The 18,998-nt window shown below is 41.9% G+C and overlaps 1 protein-coding gene across 1 annotated transcript; it reads right to left on the bottom strand.

The window, feature by feature from the left end:
• Nucleotides 1-1,483: 1,483 nt before the first annotated feature.
• LOC134145124 (transmembrane protein 182-like) lies at nt 1,484-18,296 on the bottom strand. The gene is made up of 5 exons (XM_062584312.1): nt 18,144-18,296; nt 15,643-15,760; nt 13,152-13,250; nt 10,684-10,821; nt 1,484-1,713 (listed from the first exon to the last, which is right to left on the bottom strand). The coding sequence occupies exons 1-5, from the start codon at nt 18,294-18,296 to the stop codon at nt 1,484-1,486; spliced, it is 738 nt and encodes a 245-aa protein (XP_062440296.1).
• Nucleotides 18,297-18,998: the final 702 nt, after the last annotated feature.

Raw genomic sequence — 18,998 nt, 5'->3', positions numbered from 1 at the left:
AGAATAGTTAGACCTAGCTCCAAAAGGAAAGAAATGGCAGACTTGAATAATATTTTAGGAAGAGAATTAACAAACTTTTTTATACTGCCAACAGTTTTCACTGCTTTCTAGAGGAGGTTTACATTACATTATTAATTAACTATACTGAGTTAACAGTATGACATTGAAGATATATGTGTAGCGCTAACTATGACATTCATGAGTAAAGCATATATTTTTAGTAAGCTTGATTTAAAATTTATGCAAATCAGTCCAACGAGCAAGGGCCCAGCAAACAACTTCAAAGCACTAAGATGCAACCTGAAAAACATGACAAGATGAAATCTTGTCATTTCTCAAATATTTTTACAAACCTCCACATATACAATACGAATTACTTCACCTCCTTGTACCTAAGTAGTTTTGTATAGAATTAACATGCATTACGCTTTGCAGGAGCACAGTCGTCTGTCAAATAACATACACCTGAGCAATTGCAGGAATTTAAAAATATCTAAATGGTATATACGGTCTGTCTTTTTAGAACTGTCTCTTTTCTGTGTTTATAGAATACAATAGGGTCCCATTCCGAGCTGGCTGATAGGTGCTACCATAAAAAACTAAATAATAAAAAATTACTGTCGTTCCCATTCCATTTCCCCCAGTGATGACTGTTTTTCCATTTTTGGATTGTGAATCGCCAGAAAACCAGCTCCTCAGAAAAGCCGGAGTGTGCAGTAGCATGGTACCTTAAAGAAATGCTGATTAATTAAATGTTATGTTTCAAGCCACAGAAATTGGTTTATTCATACATTGAAAGTTAGGTTCAGGTACATTTGTATCTTCAGAATCAGGGCTTTTAATGAAAAAAAAAAAAGTTTCCCATATTTCCCGACATGCCATTAAAATGGTTGTCCTTTGACATCAATTAGAGCTAGCAAAAAAAAAAAATCATCCTTAATTGCTTTTCAGAAATAGACATTACAGTGTACATCATCACAGCCAGATTCGATTACCTTTTACAAGAAACAAGAATGCTGGGAACAATGTAAAATTCCAGGCTTGCATAAGTATGCAGCCCCAAGCCGACGGGCAGGCCAAGAGTGGTGGCCAGGTGACTGCAGCGAAGACTCTGCCTTGGACTGCAGAGAAAATGGACCTAAAAACTGGTGCCTAAGGCTGAATACTGGTGCTTCCGCATCAGGCCTCTGGTCTTTCCCATCGCAGGGACAGGTTAGCTACAAAATCCACAAACGTGTCTAAATTTTCTCTAAAATGTAAAAATTCTGGCGCTGGATTTTCAGCTCAGGGCTGGTTTTGAAATGTCCGGATTTTTGAAATGTTCGGTGCTCCAGCCTGACTCTGTTTAACAGTGAATTTAGCCATGTACCTATGCTGTCAATTATTGCTGCAAAAAAGATCTAGTCCTCAAAGCTTGGGTGTATTTCATTACGAGGAGCGTCACCAACTTTTTCAGAGGCTTTTTCAGCGTTGCAACTTTCTCTTACTCCAGGGACTTCATAATGTCTCTGCCAACAAGATAGAAGAGAAGTCCAGACAGCAAAACCAAGGGCACCCCCGCGGCAGCAAACATGAACGACCATCCGTAATACACGTGTACTGGCACGTCGTCCATGCACTTCTCACTTCTCTCCAGGAGAATGTACTTCTGAAGATCAGCTGCAAACTCCTTCCACATCACAAACAGAAACACAAGCAGCAGAAATAAGCATCCTAGAAAGAGAGACAAAGGCTAGTTATTCTCAGACCGTAACCAGCACAGGAAATACAGAAATCAATTTGAAAAAAAGACTGCAACAGATTTCCATCTATTCTGGCAGGTCCCTTGCATTAAAACTTAACGACGCGATATTCACAAAATTGCTCTTCAAATTCCCATGAAAACCAAGCCTATTCTGCTTGGGAGAAATCCACCTCTAATAAGACCTACTTCTGAGCTGTTGGCATGTACAAGTGAGGCCACGTGCTCTTGCCACCTTGACGTCACCTTCTGACTTTGCCTGCTGGGCTTCCCAGCCCCAGAGCGTTGCTGAGGGCATACTTACAGCTGGAGATGGTAACAACGAAATTATCAGAAACATGGCTGGTCTTCACAATACGGGATCCACACTGGGCTAATTCTGGATTCCCATTTTAGAGACAAGTTGTTTTTCCTTTCTATATTTTTTTTATTATTTTCCTAAGATGAGTTACAGTGAGAGACTTACTTTTTCTTTTAGCAAGAGGAAAAGTCTACTACTCCAAGTCCTGTCAGATACGATTTCCACCAGAAATACAAAGATAGGGGGATTTGTTCTGCTGGTGGCAAGTTTGATTTGGCACAGAGACTGCTCTGCTCTGGAGCTACGCCCCAGCACCAGCCGACCAAGCAGAATCCGCAGCGGAGACCAGGGCAGCTGCTGCAGCCCTCAGGAGCTTCTCTTTGCCTCTTGTGTTACTCTTCCTTAAACTCAGCTTTCCAACCAACTACTAAAACACATGGCAGGGAGTACAGATGATCCTATTTCATGGGGAAAAAAAATATAATAAAGTGGAACACGCATATCGCTATGATGTATCAATCTCAGATGATCTATTTAATAATAGAGTAATGAATAGCTTAATCTATGAGGCTAGAAAGTCTTTTTATGGCACAACATTGGCCAGTGATACTCTATTCACCCTCCTCTCCACCCAGACGGGAGAATGGCAGAGGCCGTGCTCACTCTGAGCAGTGAGTTCAAGGTCAAGGTCTCGTTTAGGGAGGGTGAGATCTCCGAGGTCTTGCAAGCTGCCTGTGACCCAAACAGCAGATCTCTCAGGAGATCTACTGGTCTAATATTTCCATATTCATACACATAGAAGACTTCATGAGGTCAGTTCTTACAAGAAGAGTTCAGTCGCATCTGAAAACCGCATGGAGAACATACACCTCCCCGACCTCAAGCTGCCCAAAATAGATTTACGGACTTAGATATCTTAATAAGGAACTTCTTTCCCCATAATTCAAATGATGATGATAAGAGGATGCAGGTCTAGCTCCCCCATATGAAACAAGTGACAAAAACAAGTGTGGTCCCAATATTATTTACTGTGTCACATTTAAAAATATATACAGCATATTTAAAAGTCAATATGTATTAAAACTAAATAGTGATGAAGCGATGGTAGATCTGAAGTTACTCCAGTAACATCTAATATTGCTATTTCACAAGTAGGACCTTGCTATACTTAAACATTCACCATATAACATATATATATATATATATATATATAAAATATATATATAAACACGTACACACACATATATTTGCATACATATGTGAAAGAAACACAACATCACAGATAATATTTTTATAATGAAAGTGAACAGTTCAAAATTATTTTAATTGACAAGTTACCATATAATTCTGTTGGGGTGTTAGGGCTTCTGTTGCATTCCATTTCTCCCTTGCAGTTTTTTAATGAAAGGTCGCTGGTGCTGTATTTAACTATTCTTTCTGGCAGCTTCTAAACTGAAAAATTCAGCTTCCATGCTAAGCAAAGAAAGCAAGTAAAGATTGACATGACTTATCTGCTTAGCAATGGAGGCTCCTGAAACCTAGGTCAGAGAAAATATGTCGGAGCTTAACTATGTTTTTGAAGCATACAAGCAAATCTGTTAGAAACCTCTGCTTCACGTCTTGTAGCCTAGAACGAGACTTACATAAAGGTACAGAGGTTTCAAAATATTCCTCAATTAATCCTCACCATATGTTATAGAAAAGTTGAAGCTCCCTAGCCTGAGCTGTCATGTTTATTAAAGTGTCTCCTATATCCCAGGACTTGAACTTGAAGCTTAATAATCAAGAAATTGTGTAACCATACAAATATGCTTTACACCCCAACTCTCTGTTATTTCAAATCATTCCCCCTTATATAGAAAAGTCCTTATGTTTACTGAAAAGGCAGACTAGGAGTTAAATACCAGATGTTGTAACACTTGCATGTTCATTCAGGTTTTGATATCACTTGAAATTAAGTGCACAAATAAATATTTTACACTTAATATGATAGTTGTATGCTTAAAATACCAACTACTCCACTATAAGAAAATGCTTGAATATTTAATAGTCACTTGTTCTTTACAAAATACAATATATTGATAAGAAGGCAATTAAGTCTTTATTACTGATGTAATTTAAAATTAAACTAATTAGATAGCAACTGAACCTTGAAAAGTGCTCTTTTAAAGATCAATTTATATTTCATTAACTTATAATACCTACTGTAATAGACACAAATAAAAAGTAGGCTCTGAGGGACAGAGGACATGGGTACTACACATTCTTTTCTAGAGGTTTCCTGCATCTACTTTTCTTCAGAAAAACAATTTTTTTTGTGCATAGTGGAATTACTGAAGCCTGTTCTGCATCCTTAGAGGACCTATTTCCATCAACCCCTGCTCCCTCTGGTTGTCTCTGATGACCTTGCCCATGCCAGACATCTCCAGTCTGCCTTCTCCCTTCGAGTTCACTAAATCTCCCAATCCTCTACTTACATCTTTTGGGGCAAGTTTCCCAAATTTGAGGGTGCTCACTGGACCAACGTCAAGACAGAAGACATACCACTTGAGCACCAACCGTACCACTGACTGAGGTCTGTCCTCAACCAGCTGCCCATCTTCACAGCTGCAGGAATTCAGTATCTCTGCAACCTCTATCCCCGGTAAAGCTCGGCTGAAATGGGCCACCCCACTGGAAAGCTCATGAGGCCAAAGAAAATCACAGGCAGGCAGAAAATGATTTAGTCCCGGGACAATTGAGATTGTCTAAGACTCACTTATTTAGGAAACTATGCTAAAATCTGTCTGCCTAGTTCTTTATTATAAAGGTGAAGGGACTTCAGCCAGTGGCTGCTAGCGCAGAAGCCCAGAGACACTCAAGAAGAGAAGGGTGGAAATTGCGCACTGGGGTTATCAAGGTGCTAATGAGCAGGGAAACAGCCCCTTCAGCCTCACCAGGAATAGTGCCAGATCTCAATATTGAAAGATTTATGATTAAACAGGTACCAGAGGTGATGGCACAGCCACAACGGCAGAATCTAAATTAAGAACGCTTCAACACTCCATGAAAAATGACAGAAAGGGTAAAGCAAGCAAATTATTCTCTAGAAAACCTTCAGCTGAGTAAGAGGAGTCCTAGAGATTTACAGACTCTCAACAAGGAGGAAACAAAATAAAAAGGACAAGTGAAATTTAAGAACAAAGATGGAAGTGCAGAAAGGAGAGCTGATAGAAAATTTGGGGGCAACATTTTTTCAACAAAAAAGCACTTTCTTGAAGCAATGAAAAGTATTCACAAATGTATCTAAAATCTGTCATACTTTTAGATATTAAAAATGATCTCCCTGCAATGAGAATATCAGGACATTTCACTTCTCTCTTTTCAAAGTAAGTGCTTGGCATTTTTATTTTCAAATGATATTTTATCTTGAATTTTTCAGAAACTCCTGCTTTAAATAAGTCTCACTTTGCCATGTCCTTCTGGGGGCTTTCTGCTTCAGTAATAGTTGAAAGACATGTTTGTACTATTCCAGCCACAAATGGCTGTCTAAATAGATAGATTTCTTCTTGTCTTGGTCAGCAAACTGAAAAACTATCTAAGGTTTTTGGCACAGCTCTACCGAGAACCAAAACTTGGATCAACACATCTGCCCCAGATGCTAACAGGAAGAGCAGAAAGGTCACAGAGACATTGCATTCTTCAGATTTTAACTGCCAAAATCAAACGTGTATGAATAAAAATTGATCAGACAGAGTCTTGACATTTACACAGTGACTGTAATGCCATAAAACACATGCATAGCTCTAGGTGAAGAAAGGAGCAGGAATAGGCACTGCGCCGAGCAGAGGAACCGCTCTAGGGTCAAGCTAAGGAAGCTGCAACAGTAGGTGGAGATTGTTTTGCTACAGATGAGCTTTCTGCTAATGGTTAGAAGTGGGGAGACAGGCTGGCAGATGAAGAGGTTACTCAGGCAGGCAGAAATTTCCTCCCGGAGAGCAGACTGGTGTTGACTCTGCCGTTACGCGTTGGGTTTTGGTAAGCGACAGGCTTGTCAAACAAGATAGTCCCTACCTTCCTCCTAACAGCACTGTGCTTTCTGCTAGCTAGAAAATAAGCAAAATGATCTCTTTCTCTTGCTTTCCCTCTTTGCCTCTATTCATTAACTGATATGGAAAAAAATAACTGTGAAACTCAGGCTCAATGCTGATGAAGTCAATGGCATCTTCTGGGGAGGGGCTAATTGTGAGAAAATTGAAGTGGGGCAATAAATCTTTCTCCTTCGTACACGACTGACACCATCTAGGGACTAACTGCAAGACAACTAACCCCTGGCGCTCAATCTTCCCTTTCCAAAGGAGAGTCGCACCTTAATTGTGAGTAAATTGGAGTCTGTCTTTTTCTTTCTTTCGCTTTATATCCTTGTGACACCTTTATAGCAGCTAATTGTAGGGACAGGTGAATGAACTCGATCTTTAACTCTTATTCTGAGGAAGCTACTGAACTTTCATATAATCTGCTAATTACAAGAAAAATGAACTTTGACCATTAGGGACTCATTTGCCTTTCTCACTAGTTGCCTCTTAAAGATGTTAACAGTAAGAAAATGGAACGCTGATCTTCAGCAGTCTTTCCAGAAATGTTAGCTTTTGCTGTACGTGAAAAACTCGAGAACTGCCAAGCTGGAGAATTCTTGATCTGGGAAGAGGAACCTGAGCATAAAATTCAGCATTTTCCAGCCATAAACTGTCAAAGAGACTTTTTTTTCTTTTTTCATTTTTCTTTCTTTTTTTTTTTTTTTTTTTTTGTAATCGGCTAGCATTGAAGAGCAGATTGACCTGGGCACACACGTATTCCTCTCACAGGACCATTGCACTTCTCCTGGAGCACAGGAGTGCTTGGCTGGTGCCTGTTGCTCTCTGGAAACCCTCCTTTAGCGTAGCAGTCTGATCCGCATGGGCAGCTGTGCAAAAATGAGAGCACACCTGTGTACCACACAGTTGGGTATGTCGTGAAAAGAGCATTCGGTGGCTAGGAGAAATATAGACTATATGTTTAATCATGTACATGAGCTTTCTAGTATAAGGAGAGCTGGCAATGAACTCCTGTTTATATTGCTTAACAATACCCTTGACAGATATTCTTACTGTTTGCTTTAAAAACTCCCTGTATGTTTATCACCTGTTTGTACGCTTTCTCCAGAATATCTTCCTCGCTCTTGTCCAAGCTGTCAGGCTGATCTCAGGTCGTTTCTTCCCTTAAACCTACTGCTGATTCAAAGCTTATTACAGTAGCACTGCAGGCTCAGTAATTCCCCTAGGTCTGGAGGAAGTATATTCTTATTTTTAAACTTGGTTGCTAAAATGCCCAAAGGAAACAAAACCTGAAGAGCACAAGTACAGCAAAGTGGATTCATCTTAAGAATTTAAACACTGTTTCCAGAAGATACAGTGTTCACCCACCCTCTCGGTGTCATCGTAATTATAATTAATCATATTGTCATCTCCTATTGAAAGAAGTTAAAATTAGTCACCAGATAGTGTCTTTCTTCCCACTGGAAGCTCTGAAGCCAAGTCTGAGATGTCAAAAGGCAGAAAGGCAAGCAACGGGGCTTGTTGTTTGCTCATGCATTTCGGTCACTTTTGGAAGCAGCTTGGCAAGAGTAAAGGCTTAGTTGGTGAAATGGATGTACCAACACAACTAGCAGTAAATGTCAGGCAGGATCCAGCTGTATTTCCTGAGTCACCCAGCAGAGGAAACCAAGGGAGACGGCTGAGTTTTTCGGAAAGAGCTCTCAGAAATACCACCCACGGAGCGCTACATTTGTTACGGTAGCTGGCAGACTATCAGATTCGTCCTTCTGAAAGTACAATAAATAAAGGGCATCTTGGAAAGAAAACACAAAGGAATCCGACTGAGTCATAAAAACTTCATCCTAACACACTGAACTGCCCCCAAAATGGAGGGACACACTAAAATCCTTGAAATAATTTAGAACTGGGAGCTCATCTCTACTGCCAGTGGTACCCTGGAGGAAAACGGGCTCATCAGTAGCTCCGTACAGTCATATGCATTTTAAAGGAAAATGCTCTGTTCTGCACGTGATAGCAGGTTTATTAGCTGCACCATCTGAAGACTTGAAAGTACGACTATGTAGGACTACGTGTGGCAGTGTTAGAAGACTTGAAGGACGCACCTCGCTGCTCTGTACATCTAAATAGATTAGTAATAAATAAATAATTATTAGTATTAAATAATAATGAAAACTAGTAATAAATAAGCATGCAAGGTAAGCGATCAGCTTTCCGAGAGAAATTCACCAGCATCTGGTTAACCATAAAGGTGTACTGGGGGGGGAGAATATTTACACCAAGAGTATCCTCAGAGCCTTTCAGTGGCTACTGTCTTTTCACTTTACGATGACTAACCAGGGCTCTGATTTTGTGATAGTTTTGAGGCAGCTTTAGTGAGGGTTGCTGCCGAAAGGGGCCAGCTGCCTCCACGTCCCTCCTGCCCCTTGGTGTTGTTGCCCTCTCCTTCGCTCCCCCAGAAAGGCAGCTCGAGGGGCAGCGCAGGGAAGGCTGGGGCGAGGGGAGAGGAGCACCGGCCGCGCTGGCGGCCAACGGGCCGAAGCGACTGCGTTGACCTTGCGATGTCCCGCAGGTCCAGACATCTCACCCGGACAAAGGGACGCGCAGGGAAGCCGAGGACAGAAAAACGCTACATTTTGGGGCACCCGAAGAGTCGGTGGCAGGAGACTCCGGCCCTCTCGGTGCCCAGTCCCACCATCTCGCTGCCAGACTACAACGCTGCTCTACGAAGTGCCGGTGTTTTCACGCTTCCTCAAGGAGAGGTCATTTCTGCAAAGGAGGTTAATTAACGCTGACCTGTGGGCCATGCTTAGAAGACAATACGTGCTTTCTCCCGTATCCTCGCTCCACAGCCTGCTCTCCGAAGGAGAGGAACGGCTGGGGAGTCGAAGCTGTGTTAAACCTATGGTTCCCACTGCCTAGTACAATTATGCAAAATATTTTTAGAAAGGATAGCAAGAAAACAACCACGGAGGGATGCATCCTCAACAGAGCAGGAGGTCAGTTTTCAGCCAGATGCTGAAGTCTGAATTCAGGATCCAAAAAGGAAAAAAAAAAAAAAAAAAAAAGAGAGAGATTGGTTGAAAGTCTAAGTGAACTTTACTGAAAATGCTGAAGTAATGTTGCATTCTTTTAGGTTTCATTTAGACTGAAAACACAGCAGTAACTCTCTTCCAACTGAACCTATTCCTCCTAATGATAGTTAACAATGATTGCTGCTCAAATTGAAACTGCATTAATACAAACTCTATTTCAACAGCGGCATTTTTTGTCTAATGCCAAGAGGTTTATGTGATGCATAATCAGCTCTTTTAAAAAGTGTCAAACTCGATGTCCCGCTCTTTTAATCAAAAAGTAGTGGAATAAAGTGCAAAAACAATGAAAAAAATGAAATTTTTGTGATTCAACATTACTCTACTTTCCATATGATAATTTATTTCATATTTTCGTAAAAATATGGCCAGTGTTAGAATGGGAGAATTATCATTTTTTCCATTTTGGCAGAAGATTTAATGTTCTGAAGAACTAGTGCTTTAATTGGGGTAACCACAAAGTGGCAAATCTAAGAGGATTCAAATACTTGGCCCCAACCTCACAACAGGAGATGATTTTAATTCACACACATATCAAATTGCCAGTACCACTCACTGGAAGGCACTGGAGTGCCTAATAGGCGTTTTGTAGCAAGACATTCCCAACGGGATTCCTATGTGGAAAACCATATAATATTTACCTTTAGAAAAATTAAGCTCAGGTAAGCATTTATTAAACTATATATGAGCGAGATAAGCAGATATCGACAGGCTTGCCAGCCATTATTTCAGTAACTAAAGTCCTGGAGGCAAATGGAAAATTGGACAAAATGCAAAGTGAATTAGCAGAAGCAGGTAAGGCCACATTGATTTAGTGTCTTCTAGATTTTTTAGACAGATAGATAGATGTCATCCAGCTATCCAGCTTCACTTGAACAAGCAGTGCAGCTGGTGTCACATGGTTAATTATTAGTACATCTGGAGGAGATAGAGATTAGGAAAGCGGCTATAAAATGGGGAGGGAGCTAAATAATGGGGAAAACAGCAAAAAGTAATAATATGAGGGCATGATGAGTTTGGAAGGAGTTTAAAAGCGGTTCTTCCATGGTCAATTTTCAGGCCTCTCTTGTTAAATATTTTCATGAACATTTTCAGCAGAAAAAAATGAGGCATACTAAACACCAAAACCGGGAGCAAAGACACTGGCTCTTGTTTGATTCCTGCTGTGTTTAAGGAAGCAGGACCTGGTGCAGGGTCCCTAATTAACTATAACTGTTTCGGAGAAAGGCCTGACTTCATTATGAAGGTCTTCATGTGGTATGGCTCATCTGAGCTTCAGCCTTTGACTGTTTAGATTGCAGTTAACATGTTTTTCCTAGTTGGAGTCACAGTTATAAATCAACTTACAATTATCCATTCTCAAAAAGAGAAAAGGAAGAAGCCCAACTTACAGAAAAAGGTGATAATTCAGTGCAATAACTTGTAAAGTCAGTGGGAATAACGTCAATTTTTAGTTCATTTTCCTGCTTGGCAGCTTACCAGCAGCGAGGAGGAATCCGCCCCCGACCTTGTAGAACCGGGGGTTGACAAAGGGCACGCCGCACACCAGCAGGAACCCCCCCACCAGGCTGGCAGCCACGGCCACGGTGATGAACGCCGTCCAGAAGCCTCTGTACACTGCACGGGCGAGAAGAACACAGTTACGGGAGAGCAGAGGGATCCCACACAACCAGGTCAGGTTTCAGACGACTGCATGAGACTGATGCGTGTATCTCCAGCCTCGGCAGCAATAAAAGCAATAACCTTGCCATAATGAATGTCGGGGTTAGGAGGAAGGTCTTCAGCGGAGAGTTGTTGCTCGTGTTGAGAAGACCTGTATCTCGCCTTTTACTAGATCCCTTCAGGGACATGGAGAGCCCAGGACTGGTGGAAGCTTGAGTTGTGCAAGGTATGTCCCAAATCACAGCACTGGAATGAGTGCAAGAGGTTGAAAGGGTCGGTGAGGAAACTCTGTCACCAGGGGTTTCGAAACGTGAGAGTAAAGGACACCACACTTAGCTGTGCCTGTGGGAGAGGGAAGAGTCTGGCAAGGAAGTTAGAAATAATAGCCAGACTCAAAGAGAGAGATGGAATCAGATCGTATCATTTTCCATTTCAGTTAGCACTTTTGGAAAGTGCCAAGTTTCTGATTTTAAATAAAGTCAGTTTTTGTTAGCTACAGAGCAGGACTGCACTGAAAACAGGAGCCCCCAGTTCCTCCCGTTAATGGCCTTGCTGGAGTCCAAACCAGAGATCAGGGCAGGAGACCCAGCTGCCCTTTCAGCCGCTGCATTTTGGGGTTTCTGCTGTGACTCCAGGCAATGGTGCTCGTTAGAGCTAAGCACATGTTGGAGCCACTTTCCCCTCGCTTGCAATGGGACTGGGCCCACTGGTTTCCATCTCTGACTTGCCCAGTCTCTTCCTCTCCATACTCTAAAGCTTGGCCAAAGGCAGTGGTCTTCAAGGGGAAACCCGCTGATGGCCTGTTCCCAATTGCCCTGATGTCTGCAGTCCTCTCAGACCATCACCTCTCACTCTGCCTGTTGCTTTTCCGAAGAAATAGTTGCAAAGACTGGAGCTGAGCACGAGCAAATGGATCGTTGTGAAATGATTCACACTTGAAAGAAACATGATACAGAGAAGATGGGTTTTGCTCGTTTTAAACCATTTTCTCCGGACAGCCACTTAGGAAAAGATGAGCATCTTCAGCTTTCCAAAACCACAAAATTCATTTTCATGTTTAACCTCGCATCGCCCCCCTCTCTCGGGAAGCCTAAGAGGCTGCAGAGGAGGCAGAATTAACTCCAGAAGAGGCGGTGGCTGGAGGACCCCTTTTCTCGGGTTGCCTCCTGGTTTGTCATAATTTACGTGCGAGTATCGAGTGGTTTAAATTAAGGAAGCGCGGCGCACGGGGCAGGTCTGTCCGTGCCTCCCTGGCTCAGGAATGACGCTCCGGCCCTCTCCAGCTGATCTCACTGCAGCCGGTGGCAGAGGGATTTCCGAGAGGCCGCTGCAGAGGGGTTTCATGGCAGAGCTGACAGACGGGGACAGATGGCTCAAGGGCCCTTTATTTAGTTCAGAAAAATTAGCGTGTTTATTAGCCAGATCATTCAGAAACTAGGCATCATGACTATCTCTCACAAGCAAAAAAAAAAAAAAAAAAAAAATCCCCATGCTTAACTAGGATGTTTGTTATACACAGCCTGAAATGGGCTACTCTTTTTACCATTGACAAGTTTCTTGTATCCATTTTATATTGCAGCACGTTCCCTGAGGCAGGAATCTTACACAGCAGAGCAAAAGAAACAGCTACTCTCCCTCAAACGCTCCTACTGACGAATATTTTTTTAATTAATTCCTCATAAGAAAAAATAAAAATAAAAAAGGTACTGCTAAAGGCTAAGGAAAAGGTCAAGATGTTTGTTTGTGCAGCATGCCTGCCCCAGATCCCCAGAGGCAACGCAGAGTGATGCACACTATTTAAAGAAATCAATTCATTTCAAAAAAGATCATTGAATTAATTCTAGCTGCTGCCACCAATTTAGCAAATTAAAATTCCTAACAGCAACTGATTCATTAAAGAACTCTGAAAATACAGAGAAACATAAATAAAAAGGGAACCAGCTGAAAGGAAAACTCTCCAACCGTGTTGTATTTGGTGCATTAAAAATAAGTCACTCACTTCACAGGAAGGTACAATTTACGGCATCCTTCTGCCTGGCTGCTTTTGTCATGGCCACAGATCCCGCTGCTCCTCTTGCCTTACCTGCGGCCAGTGGAAGTAGCTGGGGTACAGCCACCGAGCGCCCTTAAATTAGAGGACGAAGCAGTTCCTGGCAAACCCTAACGGGGACTATAGAAAGGCAAATATGTTCCTCTTCATCCCTACACACATTTGCAATGAGAGAACCACTGACATACATTGATTTTTTGAAAAAGGAGCTGCTGGGGGAAAGTAAGGAGCCTACCTGCAGTTGTATCATAGGGAAGGTGAGGAAAAGGTCCAAGAGCAATGGGCATGGGAAACAGGTAGCCATGCATGCAGTACTTGGGATGTGCTTGGCTAGCTGAAAAAGAATGAAAACAAAGGTTGCTTTTATTTTACGCAAAATCATCACCATATTATTCAGATAACGGATGTCATATTCTGCAAAACCTACAAAGCAGTCGGTGAAGTCAGAAGGCTGGAGAGTAAAGCATAAGGCGAGTAAAATGTGGTTAGAAGGAAAAGAAGGAAGCGAATGAGGGAGGGGAGGTGTAACAGGATCCGCGAACGCCCGTACAGTGCCAGGTCTTCATAAACCGAGTCTGAGGCCGATACACATTGTAAAACAAGGAGTAGCTAAAATTAGCGTGTATATTCCCATTGCTATTTCCCTCCAGAAAATTGTCACTCTCCCTGGAAAGGGCTAAGATATTTGGGTACTGGAACAAGCTACCTTACAAGATCTCTGCTTTGAGAGAAAGGGAAGCACAATTAGAGTGGAAGTGCCCCATCAATATTAATACCACTGAGGCTTATCATGATTAACGGTAATAGAATGAATGTTAAATGAATTAATTAATGGTTGGCCACTTATTTAAATATGTTCCCCAGCTCAAAGGAACACTTTATAATAGGTGGACATTAGTTCATGCTAAATTGACTATGGAATACCTATTGAATTAATTATTACATCCATGAGAGCAGCAAATTAATTTGCCATGATCAATCCTATTATAATAAATACCTAAAGAAGTAATACAAATTTGTCTGTTATCAGAAAGAGTCATTTTACTTCAGGTGACATGATATCATATAATGTATTTCCATATAATGTAATTAGATGGTAAATTCCCTCTCTTGAGCTTTTTTTTTTTTTTTAACAGAAAATTTCTGTGTGAAAAATCTCAATTTTTCTACTGAACAGTGGCAGGAACTGTTCCTAAAAGATTTTATGAGGAACAGAGGTCAGGGACTGAGGGACAGTGAAGTCATCTGAAATTTTAATCACCGTGGAGTGAATTTATTGCTGCAACCTGCCTCATTTTCATAAAAATCTCCTACGTGACCATGCTTCCCCCCAACCCTTCGTGCACCTCTCGGACAACCGGAACAGCCCGAGCGCGGTGAATCCCTACCGCAAGGGGAGACTTGGGCTCCTGCGGACGCGTCTCGGCGAGCCAACCTCCCCCAGGCTCGTCCTTGAAAGGAGAGGTGTCACCAAAAACGTCATCCAGCAAGAACCGCAGGGTTTGTGGTGGCCGGAACAAGCATCGTTTAATGGCACAGGGCGGTGAGAGACTGCTAATTGCATGGCTGGAGGCCTTCTGGGGGTCAAGGTCCATGCAGTGTTGAAAACCTTTGCAGACCTTATTTTAAAGCTTTTCCTTTTTTTCTCTCTGATACTTCTCTAAGGCCGTAGCATCCCAGGGAGACGCTGTCCTCTAATTTTTCACCACGCGCTAAGCCAGGCCAGTCGGCTGCCAGCAGAGGCTGGTGCCAGGCGTTGCGTGTTGCGCGGTGGTTTCATTTGGTTGCTTTTCTAGTGTGAGCACCTGATTCACTGGGCCAAGACCCCACACATGGGGGTTGGTTGGTTGGTTGCACATGGGCCACCAGTCAGCACCAACCAGTGTCTCAGAACAGTTTTCACCTTTTCCTTCAATTTTTGAAGACATGAATGTGCTTTCAGAAAAAAAAATACAGTTTTGCATCAATCTCTCTTTGTTCACAGTGAAATCATCGCACATGTAATTTCAATGACCTCAAAAAACAAGACAGGCAATATTTAAAAAAAAAAAAAAAAGATCTTGGGAGCCTTGAGACATAAACCCATATAAACACATGTGGGTATAGTTCTCTAATGAGGAAATCCAGAGCACCAAGGGAGATTGCATCCGTGTGCATTTATCCTTACTTGTGCTGAAATCAATGTGAGTGGGAGCACACCATACCCTGCTGGCTGAAAACACTAATAAAAAAGCAATGTTAAGGGTGAAGAAAGCTATGGGGTCAAATTTAGCAGTCTTTCAGCTGAACTCAAACATCCAGAGATTATGGGGGAGAGTTATCCTTGCTGGTGGAAAGTCATCATCCCATGGGACTTTGTAGGCGATATTTTCAAAGGCAGCAAGTGGTTCCTGCGTGACTGTAAACAACTCCTCCAGAACAAAATTCAAATCGGGGGAAAAAAAATAAGGAATACATTTAAAAGAGTGATCCAGGTTTGCTTTTGAGGGAGAAATGACAAGAATTAAAAAAAAAAAAAAAAAAAAAAGGAGAGATAAAAAATGAAAGGAATAGACAACTTGCTCCTCATCTATGGAAGCCCTTGTTTTACTTGCTTGCTATTCAGATTATAGCTGAACGCTAAAAATATGATGGGGCGGAATCAGAGGCTTGCAATGGCAGTGCTGACATGAACCTACAACAGCAACGTGCTCAGGCAAATTAACAGCAACACCAGCTGTACTCACTGTACCAGAAGCTCCAGATGGTCCCCACGTCGCCTTCACCAAAGAACCAGCACCGCCAGAAAAAGCCCTCATGATGGAAAGTGAGGATCTCCTTTCTGACCTCGGTTGGCATTTCAGCCTACGGAAGAACAAAAGCCCGGCTGATAAGGCGGCAATCGCTGCATGCATGGAATGAGTCTTTGCCTTGGTGGGTTGTTGGTCGTGGTATTTGCTGTTGTTTGGGTTGGTTTGGGAGGAGTTGGGGAACACAGAGACAGCTGCTTCGCTGGGCTTCCTGCCTCCTCAAAATTACAGACCAGAGCAACATTTTAGCCTCCCAAACTGAATGACATCCGTAATTTTAGGGGTGACCCAGTCAACAATGCTGATGTCCTTCCCACTGTTTATACTCCGCAGGAGCCATGTGTGGTCTTGCTTAATCACCGGAGACCAATCCAGCTTTAAAACTCCTGCTAAGCCTCTTCTAAACATCAGCCCAAAGCTTTTCTCCTTTCCCTCCATCTGCCTAGCCCTGTAAAATTTGTACTCAATGTATGTGAGACAGACATTACTCGCTGTGTACAACAGTCTTCTCATGAACAAGGCTAAGAACATTGACAAATACTCCTCTTCGGGTCAGTCCACTTCAACCCACAGACAGATCCGCAAAAGCAACGTTTAGGTCTTTCCAGAAGGGAGGATATGTTGCAATGTGAGTCCTGGATTAGTTACTAAAAACTTATTAAAGCTATGCCTAAAAATTGTATTTTTGTCACATACAATCTGATAAAGGAGAAATGACTGTCAAAAAAAATCTGTGGAGGACAGAGAAACTCCTTACAGGATTAGACCCTGCCGCTGTGAAGTGAAGAAAGGGGCTGCGACTCGATGGGGAGGTATTAGATGATACTTCTCTTGCCTGGAAGTCTTCATGAATCAAGTTATGACAGATTCTGGAGCTCTGACCCGATTCTCTGCATACTTTCAGGACAAAATGTATGACAATGGTATGTCATCGGATGGATGTCTGCTGGCAGTGCCTCTGCGGCAGATTTAACCACTGCCTGGCAGAAATTCAAGATCATCGTTATCTGTTAGGGATCGACTTTGGCAGTTTAAGAAAGGTTGGAGAAGGTAAAAACGTAGCCTGTCGTACAGAACTGGCAGCAACGATTCAAGTGACTGCAATAGAAATAAAATATCTCAGAGGAAGGGATAAAAGCTGTTCCTGTTTCTGCCTGGCCCTTTTGAAGTCGCTCTGCCTTAGCAATAAGCAAGCTAACACTATGCCAAGAGCATATCTTAACAGCTCGAGATGTTTATTTTGTGTAGTGCAACATCTCTAGTCTCTCCACTTCAAAGGATAATAGCACAAACACAAATCTGGAAAAAATAATGTTGTCCTTTGCTAAGTGCACCAGAACAGAGCTGCTCTGCTCCGTCCGTTGCACTCTGCCACCGCCGGGGTTTTATTGTGCTGCTTTATACGGTAAAGAGAGTGTCTTCTGCGAGGCGGTCATTCTCTCACGATTGGTCTTCAGTTGGAAACGTGGTTGAAGCAAACAGTGTCCTACATTTGATTATGAGATTCTGAAACTAAAGAGAATATTTCATGCCGACATCCCAATGCTTACGCTCAGTGCACTAGGAAAAAAAAAATCAAACCTAAAACTCGATTGAACTTAGAAGTGACAAAAAATACCAATTTTTTAATTGAAACTGTACATTGATTGGCACAAAGTCATTTTTGAAGAGCAAGAGGTTCAGGGAACTGATCTGGGTGTTATGTTAGATGGCAGCAAGTTCAGCTAAAATCAAGCTTTCTAAAAGAATCTATAAATAAGCAATATTAGAGGCTAGCAATAAAATATCAGTTGTAACTATAGGAAAAATAACAAAACTGTCTTGAAAATTATATTTCCTGCTAACCAAACTCCTACATTAAATTTAATCTTAGAACATATATAGATCTTTTCATGTTAGATAGAAAGGAATTCTTGTCTGCTCTCTTTTATGCATTTTATGTTCACTTTTGTTTTCTGTCTGTACTGTAGTCACATCACTTGAGACTTAACTGATTGCCAAGTTCCGCATTTTAAAATATGAACTATTTTTAAATGAAAAAACTACAAAAAGGAAAAATAATTCAATGGCAAATATCAGGAGATATCTTTTGTTTTTAGAAGCAAATGCTGTCAACAAAGCTATTACATTTTTATTTTTCATTCCTAACATTAATATCTGCCAGAATACAGAAGTGCTGATTTTAATGGTTTCCTAGAGATGACTTCAGTCAGAATGCTAGATCCCACGAAAATGCTGGTTCTGATTACAAAGTTAGCTCAGGCTGAGTTTCTGCATTAGTGGGTCACATTCAAGAAGCACAAATATTATCACAGATTTAAAACTGACAGCACCCCAATTTAGAGTAGTTGTGTTGCTTTTAAGCATTTTTATAGCAAATTGTATAGCAAACGGTTAACTCTTTCTCTTCCAAAGTAATGCAAGATTTCAGGTTTTACCTCCCCAGTCTGAAGAGTATTATTTCCATGCTCAAAGACTCCACACGTCTCTGTAGCTAGAAGCCAATAATCTGTCCCAAAAGCGATGAGGAACAGCAGAACGCCCGTCCCACCGAGGAGCCCGGCTACGAAGGCTGCAATTCCAGCCTTCATGGCAGAGCAGGTAGCCAGCAAAACTGAAATTCAGAAAAGAAGAAAAACACCGGCGTATTCAGGACCGCTGGAAGGGGGGGATGAACAGAAGTGCTATTTTTGGACCTAGATAAGAATCTTTTCATGACTGGTGTGAGTTTCACTGGGCGGTGGGAAAAGGACTAATAAAAGCAGATGACCTGGCATAGCCAAACAGCTGTGGCATTAAAGAAACATGACAAACAGCTATTGAGACCAAGCAGGAAGATTTCCAAATAGACACATGGCTGCTCGTTTTAATAGAGCAATGCAGAGATTCTTTAGCTTTGGCCTCTTAGGCAACTTCTGTAGGTCACAAGTATTTATCATGCAGAGCTGTCCAGGAAACCTGCCAGTTTTTAAAACCCTCTGCACGCATGAGATGAGCATTGAGGCTGTACTCTGCACCAGCAATTCTGAATCTGAAGATTTTCACCATGCCATGGAGGCCACAGTTTCTACAGCCACGTCTGTAAGATATCTTAAGTTATACCCTCCCAACTGCAGGTTAGAAGTGGCACTTCCTGAGCTACTTCTTTCCTTCTGTTCCCATTTCCTCTAAAACAAAATGCTAGTTCAGATTTCACAGAAAAACAAGAAATAACATTAAAATGTTGGTCACTCTCTTTCCTAAAATCTTGGTGCTCTCAGATGTGCTACAATCATTCCATGCAAACACATTTA

The sequence above is a fragment of the Rhea pennata genome, chromosome 11 (genome assembly GCF_028389875.1).
Source record: "Rhea pennata isolate bPtePen1 chromosome 11, bPtePen1.pri, whole genome shotgun sequence".
NCBI classification, from domain to species: Eukaryota; Metazoa; Chordata; class Aves; order Rheiformes; family Rheidae; genus Rhea; species Rhea pennata.
Note: the sequence above shows the minus strand (reverse complement) of the source record. Positions and strands in the feature narration are given on the sequence as shown.